Below are 24,552 nucleotides of genomic sequence, written 5' to 3' on the forward strand. Positions count from 1 at the left end.
TGTCTGTCTGTCTGTCTGTCTGTCTGTCTGTCTGTCTGTCATCTATCTATCTATCTATCTATCTATCTATCTATCTGTCTGTCTGTCTGTCTGTCTGTCTGTCTGTCTGTCTGTCTGTCTGTCATCTATCTATCTATCTATCTATCTATCTATCTATCTATCTATCTATCTATCTATCTATCTATCTATCTATCTATCTATCTATCTATCTATCTATCTATCTATCGTCTGTCTGAAATGTCTGTCTGTCTGTGTGTCTGTCTGTCATCTATCTATCTATCTATCTATCTATCTATCTATCTATCTATCTATCTATCTGTCTGTCTGTCTGTCTGTCTGTCTGTCTGTCTGTCATCTATCTATCTATCTGTCTGTCTGTCTGTCTGTCATCTATCTATCTATCTATCTATCTATCTATCTATCTATCTATCTATCTATCTATCTATCTATCTATCTGTTTGTCTGTCTGTCTGTCTGTCTGTCTGTCTGTCTGTATAACTATGTAGTTACATATAGATAATAGTCGCAAATGGCAATAATTCAAGCAGAAATAGTGTAACCATTCCAAATTTCAACTGAGCCACTCAATACACTAAAACAAATATTACATATAATTTATTATAATTAATATTATATATTATAAATAATGTAATATTACACATTGACTACAACAGCATATATATATATATATATATATATATATATATATATATAAAATAAAAATATATAACTTTATAATAACAATTACACACCAAATATCAATTATTGTAAGAAATAGGAATATTCAACTATCTACAACAATCTATTATATGACATATATGCATTATAACTATATTGACTATACATGCTGTCACTATATAATAATATATATTATTATCTTATGGAGTTTTGTGTCCCTTGCCACAGTCGCCTTCGGCTTCCTCACTGGGGTTATAAATACAGTTATTATTGAATTACTTATTTTTAAACACAATTCACAATCATATTTTATCAAACTTCACAATGATGACTCTAAAGACTTTATAGATATTAGTTTCATTTTCTGTTAATGTATGAGTTCCCGTAAAGCTGTTTTGAAACGATGTGTGTTGTGAAAAGTGCTATACAAATAAAAATCACTTGACTTGAAATAACTAATAGTCATACAAAGCAATTATTTTCATGTTAAAATTGTGAATGTTCCTCCTAACCCTAACCCTGCCTAACTCTAACCCTACCGCTCATATGTTCATAAATACTGTCACTGATTTACGGGTATTGGGATGGAAATGGTTTGACGGATGACCTCTGGTCCAGCTCTCTCAGATTGTGAGCATAGTAACTGCTCCTTGTGTGATCTCTTTTTGAGGCACTGTGTGTGTGTGTGTGTGTGTGTGTGTGTGTGTGTGTGTGTGTGTGTACATTCCACAGCAAATGCCAGTTGCATGCCCGACCCCGCTTTGAACCAGGCCAACATGTGACTCCAGTAATCCAGACAAACTGTTTTATTTGCTAAAGAGAGAAATGGAGAAAAGAAAGAGGGAGAGAGAGAAAGAGGGATTTGAGGGAGACTGATCCATAAATGAAAGTAGCTTTAAAAGGAAATTATGTTCAATCAACACAACACTTCCCCATTGACAACATATAGCATGGCATACCCCTATATAAATAATATTTAGCAGTGTTAATTTTTTGGGTCAGGGTGTTGGTTTTCTGTGAGAAGAGTAAAATACCACAAACAGTGTTTCTCTATTGTCTGGTCAAACTGTATCCCAGGGTGACACATAAACAACATTGTTCTTTTTTTTAAATTCAGGGACAAAAAGTCCTAACAAGACGCTCCATCCCACAACATTGCTCCATTTGTGCTAATAGCAAATGACTAGCCAAAAAACAAATAACAAAAAAAACATTAGACACACATCCCCATGGGCATAGTATGAAAATAAAGAATAACCTCAAAACTACTCTTATTATTTTGACATTGATGCAGCATTGGGAATCCACTCTAAAATCCAATTAGTTAACCTTTTTTTAAGGCAAAAACTAGTAACAATAGTAAAAAATAAGCTTAAGTTGAGTAAACAATTTATTTTTACTATTTTAGATAACTATTAGTATTTACAGCATGTACAGCTGAAAACAACTCACTTCACAGATTGCTTTTGGCATCACTCAATTATTTTACTCCAAACTAGGGGGTGATCATTAAAAAAGTAATAATGAAAAGGTGGTTATTAACTAATTTTCTCTTATATGTTCATAAAGACCACAATGAAGTGAGAAATATATTTAAACTTAATTTTATTTTTCTAAAAAGTGACCAAGTGAAGTAAGAACGAATAGCTTGCTTGCCTGTGAGCATAGTAATGAACTTAGATTATAAGTAAATATATATACATTGGCAGCCAAAAGTTTGGAATAATGTACAAGATTTTGCTCTTATGGAAAGAAATTGGTACTTTTAATCACCAAAGTGGCATTCAACTGATCACAATATATAGTCAGGATATTAATAATGTGAAAAATTACTATTACATTATGAATTTTTTTTTTCAGAACTTCTTAAACGTCTTCAAAGAGTTCTCATCTAAAAATCCTCCATGTGCAGCAATGACAGCTTTGCAGATCCTTGGCATTCTAGCTGTCAGTTTGTCCAGATACTCAGGTGACATTTCACCCCACACTTCCTGTAGCATTTGCCATAGATGTGGCTGTCTTATCGGGCACTTCTCACGCACCTTACAGTTTAGCTGATCCCACAAAATCTCAATGGGGTTAAGATCCATAACACTCTTTTCCAATTATCTGTTGACCAACGTCTGTTTCTTTGCCCACTCTAACATTTTATTTTTGATTTTCTGTTTCAAAAGTGTTTTTTTTCTTTGCAATTCTTCCCATAAGGCCTGCACCCCTGAGTCTTCTCTTTACTGTTGCACATGAAACTGTTTTTTAGCGTGTAGAATTCAATGAAGCTGTCAGCTGAGGATATTTGAGGCGTCTATTTCTCAAACTGGAGACTCTGATGTATTTATCCTCTTGTTTAGTTGTACATCTGGACTTCCACACTCAAAAAAATATTTTAGCCTATTTTTAAGTTGTATCATTTCAATTCAATAACACATTTCCATCTAATTGAATTGAATAGTCTTGAAGAAAATTGTATTAATAAAACGTGCATTTTGTAAGATTTGTACATTTTATTTTGTTAAAGATTAGACAATTCAATTAGATGGAAATTTGTTATTCAGTTGAAATGGATAGAACTTAAAAATAGGCTAAAATATTTTTTGGAGTACACATCTCTTTCTGTTCTTATTAGAGCCAGTTGTCCTTTGACTTTGTAGACTGTAGTGTACACCTTTGTATGAAATCTTCAGTTTTTTTGGCAATTTCAAGCATTGTACAGCCTTCATTCCTCAAAACAATGATTGACTGACGAGTTTCTAGAGAAAGTTTTTAAACATTTTTTGCCATTTTTTACCTAATATTGACATTAAGACATGCCAGTCTATTGCACACTGTTGCAACTCAAAAACAAACACAAATATAATGTTAAGCTTCATTTAATGAACCAAATAGTTTTCAACTGTGTTTGATATATTGGCAAGTGATTTTCTAGTACCAAATTACCAATTTAGCATGATTACTCAAGGATAAGGTGTTGGAGTGATGACTGCTGGAAATGGGGCCTGTCTAGATTTGATCAAAAATGACTTTTTTCAAATAGCGATGGTGATGTTTGTGAATGCCACTTTGGTGAATTAAATTGCCAATTTCCTTCCGAAACAGCAAAATCTGTTCAATATTCCAAACTTTTGGATGCCAGTGTTTGTGTGTGTGTGTATGTATATATATATATATATATATATATATATATATATATATATATATATATATATATATGTATGTATATATATGTATATATGTATATATATATATATATATATATATATATATATATATATATATATATATATATATATAGGCATGAAAAATTAAGTCAGGTTGTTTATGAAAGTTTTTTCCCCAACAGAGAACTTTTAAGTGAATAAACTAAAACATTTTGTCCCTTTTTATATGCTCATTCAAGCACTAATGATGTGAGAAATATATTAATAAGTCGATTTTTAGATGGCTGTTTTGAAGGAAGATTGTTTGGGAAAAAAACTATTTGTAACCACGTCACCCATTGGCTGAAATGTGAACGTGAAAAGTTACATGGAGCTTGATTGGACAGACGCTGCGCCAGCTCGCAAAGGGGCGGTGTTTCCAAGGACTTCGGGAGCGCTCGAGCCCCGATCCAGCGAGTGCCGCGCGCGCGTGGGGAAACAGGGAAACTTTCGCATTGCTTTTAACCATTAAAAACGCTATGATAAGGAATATGACACGAACCGACGCTATCGCCTAAACCATTCTAACGAATCAACTAGTTATTGGTCCGCAATGGGCGTTCACAGCAATACATCAGCGCTTTGTTCCCAACAGGTAGGTGCTGGCTAGCCATTACTTTGTTTTGATAGCTACTCATGCTAACCAGAGACAACGGCTTTATATTTCACTCAAAACAATCAAAGTTCACCGATTCCGAGATGAGATGAATGTGTTAACTCGATAAAAACAAAGTTGAACACTTTTAAAGTATGCTCACTGTCTGTTGTGTTTGAGTACACGACATCAAACCCACAACAGAAAAGTTTCCAGGGCTGATGAGTGACCACACCACACCTCTCATATACTCTTGTATTACTTTTAAACTGATTGATTCATGTTATGGTAGGTTTAGGATTCCTTTTGTGATGATAGGTGTCAAAAGACTGGCTTTCTTACTCCTCCAGGGTGTTTTCCCGAAACACGTGGAAACAGAATTGAGTTGGGATCTCTCTGGTGACATGATATTTCTCTAGATGTGGGCTGCAAAAGGACTCCGGCTATTCTGTGAAGTGAAATGATGGCAACACATTGGAAAAATCCAGATGATGATAATGAACTGAATTACCCTGGTGCATCTCTACACTGCGAGGTGAGATCCATGTTTTATCTCACTATACACAGTGATCAGAACTTATTGGCTTTGAACAGACAACCTTTAGATACCCACTCCACACATACTATATTTACACAAACAGATGCAGAGAAAATCCTGTACTGCAATGTGCATGTGTGTGAGGTATTATGTATGAATCCTTATGTGGAAGTAGAAATAGGTTTACTTGTCAATTATTCTTATGTTTAAAGGTTTAAGATAATTTTGTTATCTTAAACCTTTTATCTAAAGTTTTCCAATTCCAATCGATCAGTTAGATTACTATCAGTTACTTACAGACTATTATGCAGAATGTAGCTAATGTCAGCTGCATGGGTTCTAGCCCCGCTCTGTTTTCACATTGTATAAATGAGCAAGCATTTTATTAAAGCTGCTTGGTGTGAGAGTTTACGCACAAGGTCAACTAATTTTAATGCTTTTAGTGACATGGTAAGGACAATAAATGTATTTCCATTAAAGTGCACCATTAAAAAAATACACTTTATTAACACACCCTGACTAACGTATGCCCCTGTCATTGGTCAGAGCATGATGCCATAAGTAAGGTATGAATGAGAAAAATTTGGACTAGTTGGACAATCTTAATCAGATTTGTCTGAATTTGGAATTTCTGACCTGACAGAATTCAGTTGGAAAACTCACAGGAGAAACATGTTGTTCAGGTCACAAGATCGAATTAAGCTGTGCTGTTGCATTGTGTCAATGACTGGGGTGGAATTCACAAGCTGTGCCGCTTCTTTAGCCAGCTCTGCCAAGTGCAAAGAACTTATTATTCCCACATGTATGTCAGCTGTAGATCCGACTTCTTACCATTAGGGCAAAGACATTTTTTCACTGTAATACTACCAAAATTAACATTTTAAAGACATTATTTCAGGAAGGGGAAATATCTACAAGAAATCTAAAATGTTAGATCTATGCTGTCTCCTACGTCCACAGTGGACTCAACCAATCAGCAGTGTCATAGGGATTGTTTTTTGCAAAGGTTTGGAAACATTAAAAGGATAGTCAAAAGATTTAGCCAGTTCATATTTTCTCAAATATTGAGTAAAAAAGTCAAACAAGAAAATATAAACATTCCAAAAGACAGTTCTATGTTGCAGTGTAGCACAGTAGCCTGTACCGGTGCCATAGTACTACTACGGACTCAAGCTTTATAATACCGGTGGTACCAAATATTTTCCCCCTAAAAATACAGTTGTATGCACGTGTATAATGCTTATCCAGCGAGATGCTGATAAGAGAGCAAGGCATAGTCAAGACACAACCGCCAAAGACCTCCACTTCTGTGGGGCGTTCACTCTGAAAATGTCCGTCACCTTCTATGTAAGCATGTGCTACGTCATGTCTTACTGCTTTTTAGCTTCTCATGCAGTAATGATGCATTTTTTTAGAAGCTGTGTCAATTTAATTTTCCCCCATGTCCTTCAGTGTGGTATTATCAATGTATTATAATAGCAGCTCCATGCTTGTTGCTGATATAATTGAAGTTGTATCCAGAGCCGTGCATGCTGCGATTTTTCAAAAGTCTTTTGTATGGACTGGTCTTTGTCTTGAAGGGTCTTTTGCTTTGGTTCAGCAGTTTTGACTGCTGATGAAATTCTTTTGTTCTTCTAGAGAAAAAAGTACTGTAATCTGTAATCATAAATGATTGCAGTATGCAGCAGGATAAATTAAATTCCTTAGATGTTTTAGATGGAAATTCCATGGCAGGCTTTCTTGCTAGCAAGGAGGATCCGTTGATCTGAAAGAGCGCTGTGGGGGAAGCTTTTATTTTTTAACTATCTGAACCTCTCCACCAGATCACAGTGCTGCTATAATGCAAACAGCTGGTGTGAAACCACTTCCTTTAAGCACATGGTCAATGTGGGGACCATCTGAAAGCTGACACAGTCAAATAATACTTGCAATATTTCTTTCGATATGGAAGTGGGCGTGAACTTTGTTTTCCACATTTCAAAGATTCAAGCTGGTGTGGTTTCGATACTTTTATGCTGACTTGGCTAGAAAGGGGAGGGATGGTTTGGTTTTTTCTGGAAGTTCAGTTGGAACACTGCCCATCTTTTGGCTTGTTCCCAGATTGAGCTGTCCATGGCTGTCTGACTCTCTTCTTGCAAACATGAGTGATTTAATGTTAATGATTTAGTTGTATTTTTCCTTTAGTTTTGTTCAAACACATTACATAAGCTGGAATTTCCCTTATAGGCTTAAAAAAAAGTATAGTGGGCTAAACTTGAAGAAAGATTAATAATGATGTATTGAGTAGTGGATTTCTTTAATGGCAAAGGTTGATATATATAAAGCAGGGTGACCAATATTTATGATAATCTAAGCAAAGAGTGAAATATACAAACCAATTCAATATTTATTGAAGTGTTTCCCCTATATGCATTTTGCAGCAGTGCTGCACCACTGCTGAATTATGAGCCCTGCTGTTGGGATTTCACATAAAATTCTTGATGCAACATAATGCTTGCCAGCCCCAGTCAGCTGTGTGCTTTGTACACAGTGAAAGAGACCCCATCACACACACACACAAAAATACACACACTTTCTTGCAGTGACATCACCGCATAACAAACTCGCTTCATTTCAAGTGGCCCGCGAGCTCATTTCTGAAACGTAAGATGGCAGGGGATCACAATGTTTCACTGAACAATCGGTTAGCATTCTTGTGAATATTAATGAGTCTTCTCCTGTCATCAAAATGCATTCCAAAACATACTGGTCATTTCAAAAGCAGAATGAAACTGTGCTACACAGGCCAATTATAAACACGACTCAATAGATAGAGCAGGTGCGATAATTCACAGACTGGCCTCAACTGCACAGAATATTTTAAATGTGCTTGTGAACCAGTGAGATTCGCACCGGGGGTTGTGAAACCCGTTTGAATGAGGTACAGAATTGTCTGCAAAAATCTTATGTCTTGGTGATGAAACTAGTTTAAAACAAACAGACCCCACATTGTAAACGGCACTGACAAAGAAAACCGGAGAAAACCAATTAGAAGGCTTTTCAATCCTCTCATCACAATGCTTATAAACATTAACCATGGATTTACTGCAGTAGCACTAACTGTAGTGTAGATGTAACTAAATGTATCTATACTGCTGTTTTTTCATTACAAGTCCTTTATATAGAAACCATAGTTACTAACCATGGTAGTGAGGAGCCATGCATGGTTTTACCTATAGTTACCATGAACTTACAAATATCATTGTTAAAACTATGGATACTATGAAAGAACTATGGTGCATTTTTATAACTATCAGTTTTCCATCTGTGTAAAATCTGTTCTCTTGTAATGCTCTTTGATTGTTGGAAAATGTAAGTAGTTTTGATTGCCATCAGAAATTCCAAGACATGGCTGTATATTTTAGTGGTCGACCGAAATAGGTTATTTAATTGCCGATATCCAGAGAGCAGTGTGGCCGATATACACAATTCAATATAGTGAATAACAAACATAAAATTGCTAAAAAACCGAACAAATTCTTATTTAGCACTATATTTAATAAAATTCACAAAACTAAAAAAGATTATATTTTAAATGGTAGATAGCAGTTTCTTCAGATTCAGATCTCTATTCATCCAATTTTTATATATTTGCACGTGAAGTAATTCATATTAGGTAGAAGGAAATAACAGTACACACAGTAGTACAGCAACCATGGATAGTATGTCCATGTTAGCAAAAAAAAAATTGTTTGAAAAGCGCCTTATTTTCATCCTACGTATACAGTCTCCGTCGGCATCATCTTACAGTTTTCGGACACATCCTTGAAGTTGAACTGAGATTCGTCCTCCGCCACCCGGATTGAGGTGAGTCACTATGCCACAATGAGAACTTGGAGAGAATTGAGCATTGCAAATTGTGGAGAAAAAGGGGAGAAAATCCAAAAAAGAAAAGTTACAGGGAGCTTTGAGGAGAGAGAGGGAGAATGAAACAGGCTAGCGCTTTAAAATTATGAGCTCAAATGCATCTGCTGATATGCGGACCGTTTAAGTGAGACTGTGTTGCACACCGGTCTATTATTGTAGTAACACGATGGCACATAACAACAAAACTAACTGTGACTGGTTCTTTACATGGCTCAGTTGCTTCACATGCAAGCAGGGGATTTTTGCCGCCCTCAACAAAAAAAATCGGCCAAACAGGGAATTTGTTTTATTATTATGAAAAAAAGTCAGAATTTGAAATGTATCGGTCGACCACTAGTTTAGAATGGGGGTTTCATTTGCAGAGTGATAACCTGACATTGTCTTTTTAAAAGCGCCATTTTTGCTGACGTGCTGCACATCCTTGTAACATCGCAAATTCCAAACAAGCCGTTTTTGCAACTCCTTTTTTTAAGGAGGAAGTTTTGAGTTCTCAAAGTTACAGTATGTTTTTTTTTTTTTTAGTACAATGAGCTGTTATATGTCAAAAGATCAAGGAAAATGTGATTCCTCGCGTCATTACCCCTTAAATGTTAGGAGTAATATTGGTTTATTAATCGGCCTGGCCAATATGCCAGTCAATCACTAGTGTTACGTTTATGCTCGTTATTGCTGTCCTGCTATTTTAGTTCACTCCCTTGAATCAACATTTTTGTGCACAGTCTGACGACTCTCTCCACAGGCTGTCTGAATGAAGACCTTTGTATACACCCCTGCCCACATGGCGGTTTGAAGGTCATCTTTTTATAGAATCTGCAGATTAGTGCACACATCAGCCCTCCCCTTTAATCTAATATGCTGCACTGGCTCTGTTTTTCTTCTCAAATGGAATCAGTGGACATTGGGATGTCTCTGTTGTGCCAGTGGTAGGTCTGTCTCCATTACAGGTTTCAAACTGAGTGCTGTGGAAACTGAACTTGTTGCCTGCATGCTGATAGGATGAGCTGTGGATTCAATGTGTGAATAGGAAAGTTTGGAAAGTCATATTTCTTAAATGTTTTCAGTATCTCCCAGGTGGGCCAGTCTTCATGGACAAAACACTCCCCAAAACTTTAACAAAATGTTTTAATAAGTAACTTTTATTAGTTTTATGCTAAATGTACTCCTTGTATATTAACTGTCCATGCTATAAATAGCATTAGCTCATCGTACTTGCCCTGCAGTGGGAAGTTTCTTTTTCTCAAAGTTTCCTCATGCATGGATTGTGCACAAGCTTTGGAATATCACAGTATTTTCAGGGACAATGACTTATGGCATTTTAAATGGAAGAAAGTAGCAAATGCATTTGTTTCAGCATTCTTAGTATCATGGCCAGGATTTGTATTTGGTTCCACCCCCTTTTCCCATTTCCTAGGCATTCTACTTATCATATGATTAACTCCTGGGCTGGAAGGGAAAAAACTCAATATGAAAAGACTAATGGTTTCCAGGCACTGCCATGATCTCATGTTACGTTAAATTACATAAAACGACTATTTGACAGATTTTTGTTGACAATTTTTTATTGTCGACATTGTCGATAACATTGACTAATCGTTTCAGCCCTACCAGAGAATTTGTTTGTGTGGTGGTGGTAGGTTATTTAAACATACTTGCACATACACTGGAAATCCAAGAGTGGTCTTCCCGATGGCATGAATGCTCCTGAACATTGCCTTCATCTTCTTGATTAGCGGAACTAGCTAATAAGAGCAGTTCTATGTAAACATCTGTGACCTCAATGACTGTAGGCCTACAGAGCCCCTTGAGGACAAAACTGGAATGTGTAATATTATTTTACAAGCTGACACAAACTGATAGAAAGGAAAAAGCATCCGTCAGAATGCCGTTTGACACTGCAAAAATGTACCTGCATTTGTCGCTTGGCGGGTGTTGAATTAAGACCCTGGGTGCAAACATGTAGCAGAAATACTCCACCAGTAGAACTTGATGTGTTTAAATGAAACTATTATGAAAGTTGTAGCCTATATTCTGTATTAGACTACCTGCAAAACAACGCCATGTTTACAAGGTTTTGAGGAAGAACTAGGCCTAATCATTGTGTTTGCACTAGGGCTGGGCAATATGGCAAAACATATTATCACGATATTGAATCACATTTGCACATTGCAAATTATTTTGAATTTCCAACAAAAGAAGATAAAAAATCCTAAAAAGTCTACATAGTCTTTACAAAACTGCATTGGGGGCCCAGACACCGGCAATGCAGGGGTGTCTGAGGGGTCTTCTATTAAAATAAATTGAGTGCAGTTGGATATGAATGTTATAAGTTGATCTGTTCATTTTGAATCATAATGACTATATATATATATATATTTTTTATTTTACATTAAAATTATTTTCATATTTCTTTACATACAGATATCCAAGTATGGGGGCATAGAAGCCCTTGTGACTGAGGAATGATACTGTATGGGGGTTCAGGGGTATCTCCAGAGAGAATCTTTTGAAAATGTAAAAGTCTGAATGGACCATTTTTCTCTTCATTAAAGTGAGAATGTCTAGGCCACAAACTAGTAATTGTTTTGTCTTTCATCCTTGTCAGAGATGATGACGTCTGAATAATTTCACAAAATTAGAACAGAAATCTATTTGTTTATTATTAAAAGCTTGGAACATGCTGATTAATAAAACTAAATTTAGAAAGAAAAACGTTATGGTCTAAAGGCGCTCTGGAAACACGCACCTCATTTTTACGCACATGATGGTGGGGGGGGGCGGCCCGGGACAGGGCATCAGTGAAGCGTGTTTGCATGCTAGAGAAAAATATTCAAGAATACAGTGCAGAAAGATCAGATATGATGTAACCGGCACTGTTGATTTTGTAGCGCTGCTCACTAGAGACGAGGAGAGGGCGAAAACATCGTCATGATATCTTGCAGTCAAGATGGAATCAATCTGGGGTCCGGATTCGGAACGCGGTGACCTGCGTAGTGGGGGCAATAGCGACTTCATAATGTCTGAGGCTGCGTTTTCACTGAAGCACAAGAGAACTGCACAAAGCCACTCCCAACACTAGGGAAACGCTTGCCCCACGCTACTGTCAATTTTACAATCCACCTTGCGAGCTTGACGCTCTGCTTCCATAGGAAGGAATTGAAAACGCTCGCTCACATTTGCTCAGCACGTGACAGTGGAAACATATGACAAGCAAGCCAAACTGCTAGTGTTTTTAGCAACATGTATGTCTAGATGTAGAACACAGGCTAAATATCGGAAATTACTCAAAAGCTTATCGTCGATATCGTGATAAATATTGATATCGTTTTATCGCCCAGCCCTAGTTTGCACGGTTAGTGGCATAACATTTTTGAAAGATATTCAGACTATGTTCTGCTTTGTTTTCTGGGTTATATCTGTGAAATAATCTGTTCTTGTTACTTATGGATTTTTTGTCCAATAGTTGCTGAGCCATTATTGGAGTTATTTTTTTAAACTGATCTGCTATTGTGGTTATGCGAGACTATGATTAATTTTAAGATTTGAGTTGATTCTTTGAGTTATGCTTGTATTTTGGATGCAACTCTTGTGCTACCTGGCCAGCTGAAAACACAATTTTCTTGACTCGATGCAAGATTCCTGCAGGGAAATGATAAAGGCCATTTCATCTTGTTAACTTTCATCAGATGTCCATGTGTGTGTGTCTGGGGAACACGAAGGAGCTTATCTAGCTTTGGCTCTTAAGTAGAGAAAAAAATGCAAATGCCTTATGAGATTTTATAGGATATATAAACACTTAACGCAACCCTTTTAAGGCCAAAGCATAATTTGTTTTTGCAGTGCGCATGACACAGATTTGATCATCAAACCAAAGTATACTTGGGTGTTTAAGCACAATAAGCTATCAGCATGCAAAAAACGTTCTCCAATAAGTTGCGTCTCTCAACTACAATGCTGTGGAAAAGTATTTTTTCTGTTTTTGTGTATATGTCATACTAAATTGTTTAAAAAATGCAAACAAAATCAATCTGAGTAAACAAAAAATACAGTTTTTAAATGATAATGTTACTTATTTGAAGCACTTTTCATATAAATCAACACCTAAATAGAACTTTTTCAGCTGCATGATCTTGGCTAAAATGTCTCGCCCAATGACACAATATGCCAAGGTCAAAAGAAATTCTGGAAATTTAGGAAAAAGGTGATTTGAAATACATCCATCTGGGAAGGGTTACAGTGCTTTTTTCAAAGGCTCTGGGACTCCAAAGAACCACAGTGAGAGACATTTTCTCCAAATGGAGAACACTTGGTACAGTAGTGAATGGGGTTGCAACGGTATGAGATTTTCACGGTATGATAACATATTTTATAAATAAAATACCACGGTATGCGGTATTACGCAATTACTATTATTCGTGAAAACAGAAGGGTTATTTTATTTTCACTAAATGAAAAATAACATCAGGTGTGTGAGGTTTTAATGTAATGTCCTATGATTATTAACAGTTAATATGTACTGCAGGTGCGTGACGGCACAGCCAGACTGCTCCTGTCTGTACCTTTATCTCAGTGGTTCTCAACTGGTTTTGCTTCAGGACAGATTTTACATTGGACATCAAGTGTCGACCTGCTATAGATTAAACATAACCTGTATTTAATGTATCCTGGGTTGCATTTCCTTTTATGTTGCATAGTTTTTTTCATGGTTTTCCAGTACAAGGACATCAAGTGACATTATTTTTGTTGACGTCAACAACAAAATCTACAGGCAGTTTCCCTCCCACTTTTAAAAATTGAAGAGCATATTTACTTATATGAGCCCATTATTATCCTGTTTGTTAACTAATATTACATATTTATACACCTATTACACAGAAGGAAAGGCTCCTCGTTACCATGGTTATGTCAGTGTGCTAGTCTTAAATAATGGTTATATAATAATAAATTAATGCATTTATGAAAAATAAATACTATCTGAAACACATCTTGAAACTTTAACTACAACTGCCACTGTTGATATAAAATGAGGTCATATAGATTCTACCTTTTAGATTATTTCATATGAAACTATACAATTTTGTCAAAATATAACAATAAAATTAATAATTTGTAAAGGTGATGTGTGTAATTATTAATATTTTTAACTGTTTTGGTAAAGTGTCCACATCGGGCTGTAAGTAGTGCATAGGGTGCCACATTGTATTGCTTTTGATATACATTGTTCTGCATTGATTTGGTTTTTGTATCTTTTAAGCCCAGAAATAGTTGTGTACTCAATTTTCTGAAGTGTATCTGTGACTAATGGGACTATACTGCAATTGCCTAAAGTATTATATTGCTCTACAAAGATAGATACTTTTCTATCAGGCATTAAAAAACTGAATAAAGGTGGAGATTATACATTTATTTTGCCGTCTCTATTTCCTTATTAATTTATTATTCAATTTAACACTTTCTACATCAGTGGACTGTTTTAATAATAATAATAATAAAAAAGAAATTTATAGAACTTTTAATGTTTGTCGCAAAGCGGGCGAGTTTACTTATTTTTTCTAAAACTTTACCTTTTACATGCAAAAAGAGTCATGGATGGTCTCCTGGATGGTTTTTCAGCACACAACTGAATAACACAACTGCATGAATATGATAAATGAATACTGCAAGAGTTAGATTAACATAAAGGTGCGAATGGATTTCTAAATTGCACAAATAAAAAATACATTTACATATTCATCTCTGGCTTGCTTTTGCCCGCATGTCAATGATGCCGAGATCTACTTCTATATTTAATTTAATCACTGAGAAGGTTTACCTACAAAATTTGTAGCACCAAACATCACAAGCAGCCTCAAGAATGGAACACTGAGTAGCTGTATAACACTTTTCCTTGAGCAGAATATTGCACTACAGATCGCCAAGTTTGTTCAAAGGGGAAAGCGAGACGTGCATGGTTGCCAGATTGCACAAAATAAGTATTACATTAGGTGGAATATTTCCAATTTGCGCAAGTATAAATCTGAAACTGGGGGTTTTGCGTATCTTATCTGGCAACCCTGAGCATGTTAAACGCTTGTGGAGACGCAATAGGTCCCAATGCAAGTTAACTGAAATATCCAATGAAAAATAAAAATGCTTTTACTATAAATGAGCCGCGGGCCACATTAAACCATGTGGAGGGCCTGATCCAGCCCACGGACCGTAAATTGCCCATGTCTGCTATAGCTGTTTGCGAGATTATCATTAAATATGCCTCGGCAGTCCTAAATAGTAGACCACTTGGGCGGCTGCCGAAATATCTTCAATGGGAGAACCATGGCATTGTTCTTTCCCTACTGTCTGTGACCCAGTCCAAATAAACCAGTTGAGAAACACTGCTTAAACACACACTCATGTCAGACTCCCCCGCCTCGCTTCTCTCTGACATTTTCTCCGCTGTGTGTGTGTGTGTGTGTGTGTGTGAACCAAGGACTTATGGGAAGAATTGCCAAGAAAAAGCTTAATAACAAAAAGAAAAGGTTAGAGTGGGCAAAGAAACACTGACATTGGTCAAAAGATAATTGGAAAAGAGTGTTACGGATCTTAACCCCATTGAGCTTTTGTGAGATCAGTTAGACTGTAAGGTGCGTGAGAAGTGCCTGACAAGTCAGCCACATCTATGCCATGTGTTACAGGAAGTGTGGGGTGAAATGTCACCTGAGTATCTGGACAAACTGACAGCTAGAATGCCAAGGACATGCAAAGCTGTAATTGCTGCACATGGAGGATTTTTTGGTGAATAAAAGTACCAATTTCTTTTATCATAAGAGCAAAATCTGTACATTATTCCAAACTTTTGGCCGCCAGTGTATATATATATATATATTTTAAAAAAAAAACATGTTTACTCAGGTTGCCTTTGTTTCAGATCTTCAAACGAGATATAAAATGAATCAATTTAGTTTGAAAAATACACACACACAAAACAATTATTTAGGATGGGGGCAATTACATTTCACAGCACTGTATTTGAGAATGGCAACTCCCATTAAATATCTTCCACCACTATAAATTCTCACTAGTTGAATTCACCCTTCAGCAAGTCAGTTTGATGACCCTAATTCTATCTCCAATTTACTTCATATGAAATCAAAGAGAGAATGGGTGTGATGTCATCTAGAACAAAATCTGGCCAAAAAGGCGGTTCATAAAAGCTCACCTGGGCGAAACTTTAGGAAAAATTCTTACCAGCTGCTAAACACCTACTTACTGCCATTGGTCCAAGTAATTGGTGGGTGTTACCTGGAGCCAGTCAGTCACATTCAGTCATGATGAACAAACCGGCATGCAGAGGTATTAGCTAGCTGGTCAAATTTACCTTCTGTACGATTGTTCGCTTCGGTTATTCAAACCTACATTTTTTAATTTTTTTTATTGATATTTCAGTAAAAAGTGATATTTAGATATTTTTACAGAAAAACAATACAAAATTCTCATCAAGAATAAGATTTTTGCCCTAATATCAAAGGTCTTACTACTTAAACATGCTGGATCTTTTTTTTTTTTTTCTTGATAAAACTGATCGTGCCTGGCATCAGGTGCATGAAAAATGTCAAGAAATTGCTCCAAACATGCTAAAACTTACTTCTCTGTCTACTCGTATGAATGTAACACTACTTAAGAAAGTTTTTCACTGCTGTACAATAGGGTTGCCATGGTGTATGGTGTTACCGGTTTTACTCTGTACAAGGGACAACACCAGTGTGAAATGTTATACCGGGTAAAAGGGCGAAACAATATGAATGGAACTTCCAATATCAAAATAATAGCCTAACGAATAGAATAGCCTTAAATAAAGAATAGTTGCCTGATGAATAGTTTGCGACCCGTTATAAATTTACCTAGATAATGCATTGAAAGCCAGTTGTTCTTTACCAACATATCAAATTACACAGGCAGTGAAGTAAGCACACTGATAAAAGATGTTTAATTACTGGTAGCGAAGAAACACACTTTATTATATTTTTAAGAACAGATGACAGAAAAGCCATCTGTGCGCATGTATGATATGCTGTTTGTTTGCGCATGTTAAAGGGTTAAAAAAAAAAAATCAATGTTTGAAATCAATGACCCCATAGTATTACTTGGGCCTAATTACCAACAATTTTAATTGTAACTGTAGTGGAATACGGTTACTCTGTAGTGGAATACAGTTACTCTGCCTCCCACAGTGGTGTGAAGGGTGTCTGAATATTCACAAAAAGTATTCCATTGCTCGGCTGTTTCAAACTTCTCCTGAACGAAGATCAAAGAAGAACTTCTCCAGAAGTAGGTTAGGGCCTTAAAAGCTTTGAAGCAAGAATTCAGCCTTGCAAGATTGACATAGAACTAGATAAAAATGTATTTCCGATAATTGACTAAGGTCTACACTGGAAGCACCTGATGTGGTTATGATGGACACCCTGTACCTATTGTCGATGAGCTGTACAGCCATTCCAGCCACTTGGGGCATGAGGTTTGTCTGGCCTAGTTTTGAATCGTTAGTCAATATTATTCATGCATAAGACTGGAATCTTTTTTACGAGTTAAAAGAACACGTCTTTTAAGACCTTCGTGTTCTCTGCCAATTGGAATGGAACAATCTAACTGTTCTAAGAATGTTTGGCTGTAGAATTGCTGTCCCAATTCAAATCTAGACCGCAAGGTACCACCCAATTACATTCATGATTGATCATTGCTGTCATTTCAGAGTATCCATGCCCATCCCTACTATACTCTCCTGGATTCTAGAGTTAGTATCATATTCATAATGTTAGGGGTTCACAGCTTAGTGGCATTAGTGATGTAGAATTTGTCATGCACAAGAGACTTCACATCAAAAGAATATCACACCACCAGTGATGTTCTTATTTTTGATAGCTTTGAGTCCTAGCTGTTGTTTCTCCCCTTGAGTATGTGGTTGAACATAGTACTTATGCTTTGTGTGTTGGGTTGTTAGGAGAAGCGAGTCTGCTTTGCGTGAGTGGCACGACTCATATATATATATAAACATTTCAATTGTACATTTAAAGGAATAGTTCACCCAAGAATTAACGTTTTAATTTACTCGACCTCATGCCATTATTTTGTTGAATCACTTAAAACGTTAAAGCATACATGTTGAGAACAAAATGAGGGTGAGTTAATAATGGTAAAGCCTTCATTTTTTGGTTTACTATTCCTTTAATGGTGTTAATCGCTGCATTTCATAATGAGCGTCCTCCAACAGCAGATTCCGTGTCTCTTTGCAAAGAAAGAAATTGTTCACAGTTTTGAATTTTTTGGTGATAATCCACAGACAGAGTCTTAAAAATACATTTTACACTTGGTTTTAATAAGAGCATCTCACTTAAATGCTACTTCCACTTTTAAACATTCTCTGGATTACCCCAGCAGAGATTACAGAGGAAAGTAAAAGCATGCCGAGCGTTTTGGTTTGTGGTCCGCAGTGCCACATGGAAATTGTACCTCATTGAGCTGCAAAACCTGAACATAGTACTATTAAATGCTATTATGTGCATGACCTGGTTAAATGTTCTTGATAATGATGTAACCGTCTACACGGGAACTTACCATCACATTGCACTGCGATATCTTGACTCTTTCGACACAGGAATCCTCAAAGCTGACATAGAATGTTGACTCACAAGGGACCAGTCAGTTTCAAGAAACCTCTTAATCCAAAACATTCTAAACAACAGTCTTGTTCGGGTAAGACAATAACCAATAGACTATAGAAGATATAAAGCACCTCACTTTTGAATATAAACAGGAACGTTGCCATAGGCTTGTTTTTCACACTAAACACACACTTTTAAAAAAAGCATTTCAGTCTGGAAAAAGTGCCAACTATAACTCAATGATGGTACCACTAATATATATTGAACTGGATCGGTGACGCAACGATAAATTGCCAGCAGGAGGAGATGTCGCCGGAAGTGTTCGAGTGGCCATCTTTGTGTGCCCCAACTGCCAAAGAGCCTTAATGACTGGCAGCTGATAACACTGCCATTTCACCATCTCCAACCTCTGGACATGACATTATAGCATTTTGCCCTTTATTGACAATCATGATTAATGTTTAATTAGCTTGTTATGGATCATATTTGTTATGAGGGAGACAATATAAATCAGTGCAGTACGTGGCAAAACTCTCCACAAAATGTAACGTAAGTAGGTAAAGCTGTAATATCTGTTTGTTTTATGGTGACAACACGTCCTTTTCCCTCTGAGGGTTCTTAAAGTCAGACCGGTATTTCTAAATTGCCCAAAATACCCAGGGTTTGCATATTGAAGTAATTTCTGTAGTGATACATGGATACATGTCATACATTATGTGTGCGTTTGCCATTTAAACCTAGCTTATCAGTACAATAATCTTTGGATTGCTTTTCTCCCTCATTCTCTGCCTGCCTGCTTCGCATTTGTTATAGAGAGAGGGAGAATGCTAGTAAAGTGTACACCACTTATCCAGTACCTTTAAATGTATGCAGCATACATACACTGCTACTCTAATGAATGAGTTCTTGCTCAGCCCTTGAAGCATATAGTGTGGCCACTGGAGGGTGAGTTGGTGGCAATGCTAAACATTCACGAATGTAAACTTTCAGACATGATGTAATTTAGATGAATATGCCGGTTTGTTTGTGTAAGAATAACGTGTATGAATATTAAGTTGCCCATTTTCAATACGGTAGTAATTTTGACTCGCTGCACAGTAAGCAGGAAGAGCATAAAGAGACTGCTAACAGGTATAAAAACGAATTAAACAACAAATAAACATGCAAATACAAATCTGAGTACATGTGATGTAACGCAAGTTGTCAGATATCGTATGGAGCGATAGGGACTGTTTGAGCCTTCATGAGCACTTTTAGCTGTACTCTCATCAATATGAGCGCTCTCTGTGTCAATCAAACAAGCGCACACTGCAGGTGCTCTCAATATCTCGCCAGTCACTCATCCCAGCGCTATTCCCAATTTAATTGAGGATCACAATTTCAATCAGACTGATGTTGGTCGCAATGCCACTAATAACAGATATAACTGTTTAACCTTAACCAACGACACTGCGCTTTATATAATTATTATAATTAGTGATTTGTATTGCAATAAAATGCCAAATGCGGTAAACGAAACAAATACTAATGATTCCTCACGGGAGCAGTTTTGGAGCTAGTAATAGATAACTATCTTATTTGTTTGTGTATCTTTGCTGTGTGTGATGCTATAATGGTTTTTACAGGTTGCCAGTATGTCACAATGACCTTTTGATAGTGACAACAGAACTGTTCGTAACTTTTCTATACAAATAAATGTTAGCAATTCACAATTAATGTAATTTTACTGTGTGGGGCATAAACATAACTGCAGAATATAACTTGCACAAGTGTGACTAAATGCACTTCATAGTGTTAAAAAAACTGTGATCGGTATAGTCCAAAAATGTCCTGATCGTTGCACCACTAGTGTTTATTCTGTATTAACGGTCAGTGTGTAAATAACAATTAAGGAAAGTTTAAAAAAAAGTTTTTAATTAATCGCATGCGTTAACGCGCTATTTCTGACAGCCTTACTAATTATATTTGATTAGTTTTTCATAATTTTGGTCACATGTTAGCTTTTCAAAGATGAGCAAATCCATGGATGAGTAGGGCTGGGTATCGAGTTCAATACATTTTAGGCACCAACCGAATTGCCTCTAAACAATCGAGTATCAAAAAATATCTTGTCGTTTGGTACCAAATTCCGATACCTAAAGCAGTTAATCTCGTGCTGGTGATTGGCTGTGGTTAGGCATCAAGGAAAAACACTAGATTACGCTGGTTACGCCCAGAGACGCGACTCGCACATGAGGCTGTAATGTGTATGTGTCCCAACCCCCATAGATGTAAAAGATGTGGAAAAGACCAAAAGTGTGGCTACATTTCACTAGGCTCGATGCCAACAACGCACAATGCAATATTTGTGACAAGATAATTGCTGCCAAGACCGGTAGCACGACAAATCCGATGAAGCACTTGACAGTGCACAGAATAAACTTAAGAGCAGAAAGTTGCGGCGTCTTCGACTGCAAGAAGACCGAGCTGGTGCTCCTACTAAAACTACTGATGAATGCAGCAGCGCTATGACTGGGACTCTGACAGGTAAGGTTAACGTTTAGTAAACCAACCAACAAACAAATTCGGCTAACTTGTAGTAGTACATGCTTGTGTACTTGTTAAATTAAGGTTTCTGTGCGCGGTGACACAGTCCTATAAACTGGGACCTATGTAATGTTAAATATTGTTTGGATGTATGCCTATAAACAGCTAGCTGAATCGTTGCTAAAAATGCTTTACGGTTGACAGTAACTGATCAAGATGTACTCGCATTAAAGTAGTTATCTTGTTAAACTGTACTTATCCGTAGGTTTGGCTGAATTAACAGTTTAGCTTTCTTGTTTTTTTTTTCCTCTTCACATTAATGTTATAGCCTCTGCCCCTGCCGACCCTGGCATGAGGAGACCAGTAGGCTCATTATCTTGAGTCTTTGAGTCTGTAAAAAATTATTATTATTATTTTTTTTTTTTAGCTAATGTTTGTAATCTTGTTAAAATGGATTTCATAAAATTGGTATCGGAGTATCGTTTAGGAAGATATCGATATATTTTGAACAATATCAAGCCCTATTTATGGGTACTTCCAGTATAGACAGCTCCACCTTTGAATAAGGACTTCATGTGTTAAGTTGATAACCTAAAAAGTTGCCTGTACAATTTAGCTTTTGTCAGACTATTTGGTTTCATGTTAATCATATGCATGTGCTAGGCCTACATCTTGTTGAACATTGTTCATGAGAGTTGAATGAGTTTATCAGATTCCAAAACTTTTCAAATGGACTAAAATGAGCAAGACTGCTGTTTCCAACAAGCAAAATAAATCTACTACATCACAAATTTCGATTGAAATCTTTTTCCAATTTGTCGAATCTCACTTCTTGGTGTCATCTCAAGAGGAGACACAGATGTGGCCATTTGATTGGGGGGGGGTTGGCACATGAAGGTGCTAGTAGAGAATTTATTGGCTTGGTCTGTCACCACACCGTAAAATGCAGGAGTATCCAAACTAAAGTTGTTCACCACCCATCTGTTTAGAGTAGCTAAGCCTTACCCCATTTCCCAGAGCAAAACTACCAAATCGATTCCGCATGACTGAGCACTTTTCCTGATTTGCATCCGGTTGGTATTGTGAACCTACATAAAAGACACACTGGTAATTTAGCTTGAATATACATACACTGATTGTGATCACAAATTTCCTTTGGAGCTAGTTTCCGGGAGAATTTGAGTTTCAGCTTGCTTTTGCAGGCATGGTCTAAATTATGTCTAAATTTCTTGAATAATTAATGGTATGTCTTTTAGTTTTTCTCCGTTGAAACACGTTAAATAGATCCTGTCCAGCTGTGTGGCACAGCATGTCTGTTGTGTTGTCAAAATTATGTTTCTAGCAATCAGCAAGTGTTTTGTGTGATATTTTATGGAGTTTTCTGTTGATTGTCATGAGTAAGGTGGCCTAATGGACAGCAGAAAAGCTCAGATGACTCAAACTGTTTTGCCTACTAATGTTCTGTTCAAATAATGGCTATATATTTATTGATGAGTATCAGTACATAAGAAATGGAACATAGCCTGCAGAAAAAGTACTTGTTATTTTTTACTGGTCTCTTGCTATTGCATGATAATGGTATATCACAATACAGTAATTTTTGCTGGAAATGTTAAATGCAAATCTCCCGACATTATGACTTGAGTTTTCTATGAGTTGCTGCTTACTGTGTTTTAATGTTGTTTTGTGAACCGAAGTTTATCATATCAAAGATCTATATATTATCCTATATTACAATTTAGGAGGTCTCATTACCTTGATGTCAGAAATTGGGCCAGTATGTCAGCCCTGTTGTTGTCTAAAATATCCTGTACTCATGAGTTCACTATTTTGGAAGTTGTTACAGTTATAGACAGAAACCTGCTCCACAAGTTCACACAGGCTCTCAGATTTCATGTGCACTTGCTGTGTTTTACCCAAAATAGCGTAGCAGCCCAAATCTCATAGTCCTACAGATTAAAGTTCACTCTTAGTACTTTTCCACTGAAATGGCAATGGTTCTCATGCAGAGCCTGTGATTGGCCTGGGCAATCTGGTGCCTATCGCAAACAGACCTTTTCCACTGACCTAAGAGCCGAAGTAGTACGTGACTATGTGGTAATGTAGTTTACGTGACTACCTCTAACATAAAAAAACATGGCGCATCACAAAGTTTGTATAGCCTACAGTTTTAACTTCTGTTTTTTTAGGACATATTTAAACATACAGAGAAATTCAATCCAACATTATTACATTGCTCAGGATTGCCAGAGATGATACTATGCTCAAGACAACAGGTAATGTAATTACATTATGTAAAAACGTATGGATTTTTCCATATGTTTGTCTTTTTGAGAATCCCACCGGTTTACATAATGTATAGTAAAATCAGATGAGAAGAGTGTTAGGAAAGTTAACAAAGTTGGCAAATATAATTAATTACCTATATCAGCTGCAGAGGATACAATCGATTTGGTGTTTATCTCAAGCAAGTCTGACCGAATTCGTTATTCGTTAGTAAGCTGATAGGTCGTAGTCCTAGAACGGAGTCCAAGACATTGTTGCTAACTCCATTGCCACTTTTGCTTGGGTCTCTTATGCTCCCTGGTCTCTCTTTAAAGTTTTCAAATTGTTCATGATTTTGTCAGTTGTCCAAATTAAGCCAATTGTGCATGATTTTCTTGCTGTTTCTCCTTGTAGACTTTTTTCTTTTGCTCTTTCTTTTGCTTTCTCTCTCGCTCTCGCTCTCTCTCTCTCTCGTTTACCTCTGATCTCCGTAGAAGACCATATCGCAAGTAGAGTGCTCTAGGCATGGGTATTTTTCTCATTTTGTCTACTCGAGTACTCTGACTAATTACGCATCTAGTAAATGCAATGACATGTACATAACTGTAGATATAATAACATGTCTGACAATCATCTTTGGCTGCTGCATTGTCTTGTTGTTCCAGTGTATCATCTATTCATTATTATAGGCTGTTATAAAATAATCTGTTACAAAATGTACAAAGTTTGAATCAAAATATAATGCATCATATTTTGTCATTCTGTTAAGATTCGCTGCCCAACTCAATGAAAGAATGTGCACAACGCTCATCTGTCTGTTCTTCCTTGGGGTTACGTAGTACCGTGTCTGATCGTCTATTTTCAAATCTCGGTTGGTTTAACAGGAGATGCCATAAACCATTGCGTTTTTAATGAGGAAGGCTGAAACAATTACTCAACATTATCGACAATGTAAACAATAAAAAATGTCATTTAATGTAATGTGAGATCATATGAAACTCTAATAATGGCATGCTAGAGCAGTACTGCAGCTAGCACCTGACTGAGGAGAGGAAGAAAACACAGCTCACAGTCCAGATGCAATCTAAACTTTCCAAACAGCTTCAGGTGATGTAGATCACAAAGTATGAGGGAATTATACAAATTTACCAAATAAGTAAATACAGAAGCACTCTCTTTGTGGAATAAGCAGAGCCAGAGCTGCCGCTCCGCTAAAGC

At 36.7% G+C, this 24,552-nt stretch overlaps 1 protein-coding gene across 2 annotated transcripts in view; it reads left to right on the plus strand.

Annotated features, from left to right (window-relative positions):
- The first annotated feature begins 4,265 nt into the window (after nt 1–4,265).
- arhgap21b (Rho GTPase activating protein 21b) overlaps nt 4,266–24,552 on the plus strand; it is a 103,124-nt gene continuing 82,837 nt past the window's right edge. For both annotated transcript variants that reach the window (XM_052133471.1, XM_052133472.1), the window contains exons 1-2: nt 4,266–4,467; nt 4,818–5,002. In XM_052133471.1, the coding sequence (XP_051989431.1) occupies nt 4,928–5,002 (75 nt within the window). In that variant the 5' untranslated portion in view covers nt 4,266–4,467; nt 4,818–4,927. The remainder of the gene's footprint in view (nt 4,468–4,817; nt 5,003–24,552) is intronic.

The sequence above is a fragment of the Xyrauchen texanus genome, chromosome 9 (genome assembly GCF_025860055.1).
Source record: "Xyrauchen texanus isolate HMW12.3.18 chromosome 9, RBS_HiC_50CHRs, whole genome shotgun sequence".
Classification (NCBI taxonomy): domain Eukaryota; kingdom Metazoa; phylum Chordata; class Actinopteri; order Cypriniformes; family Catostomidae; genus Xyrauchen; species Xyrauchen texanus.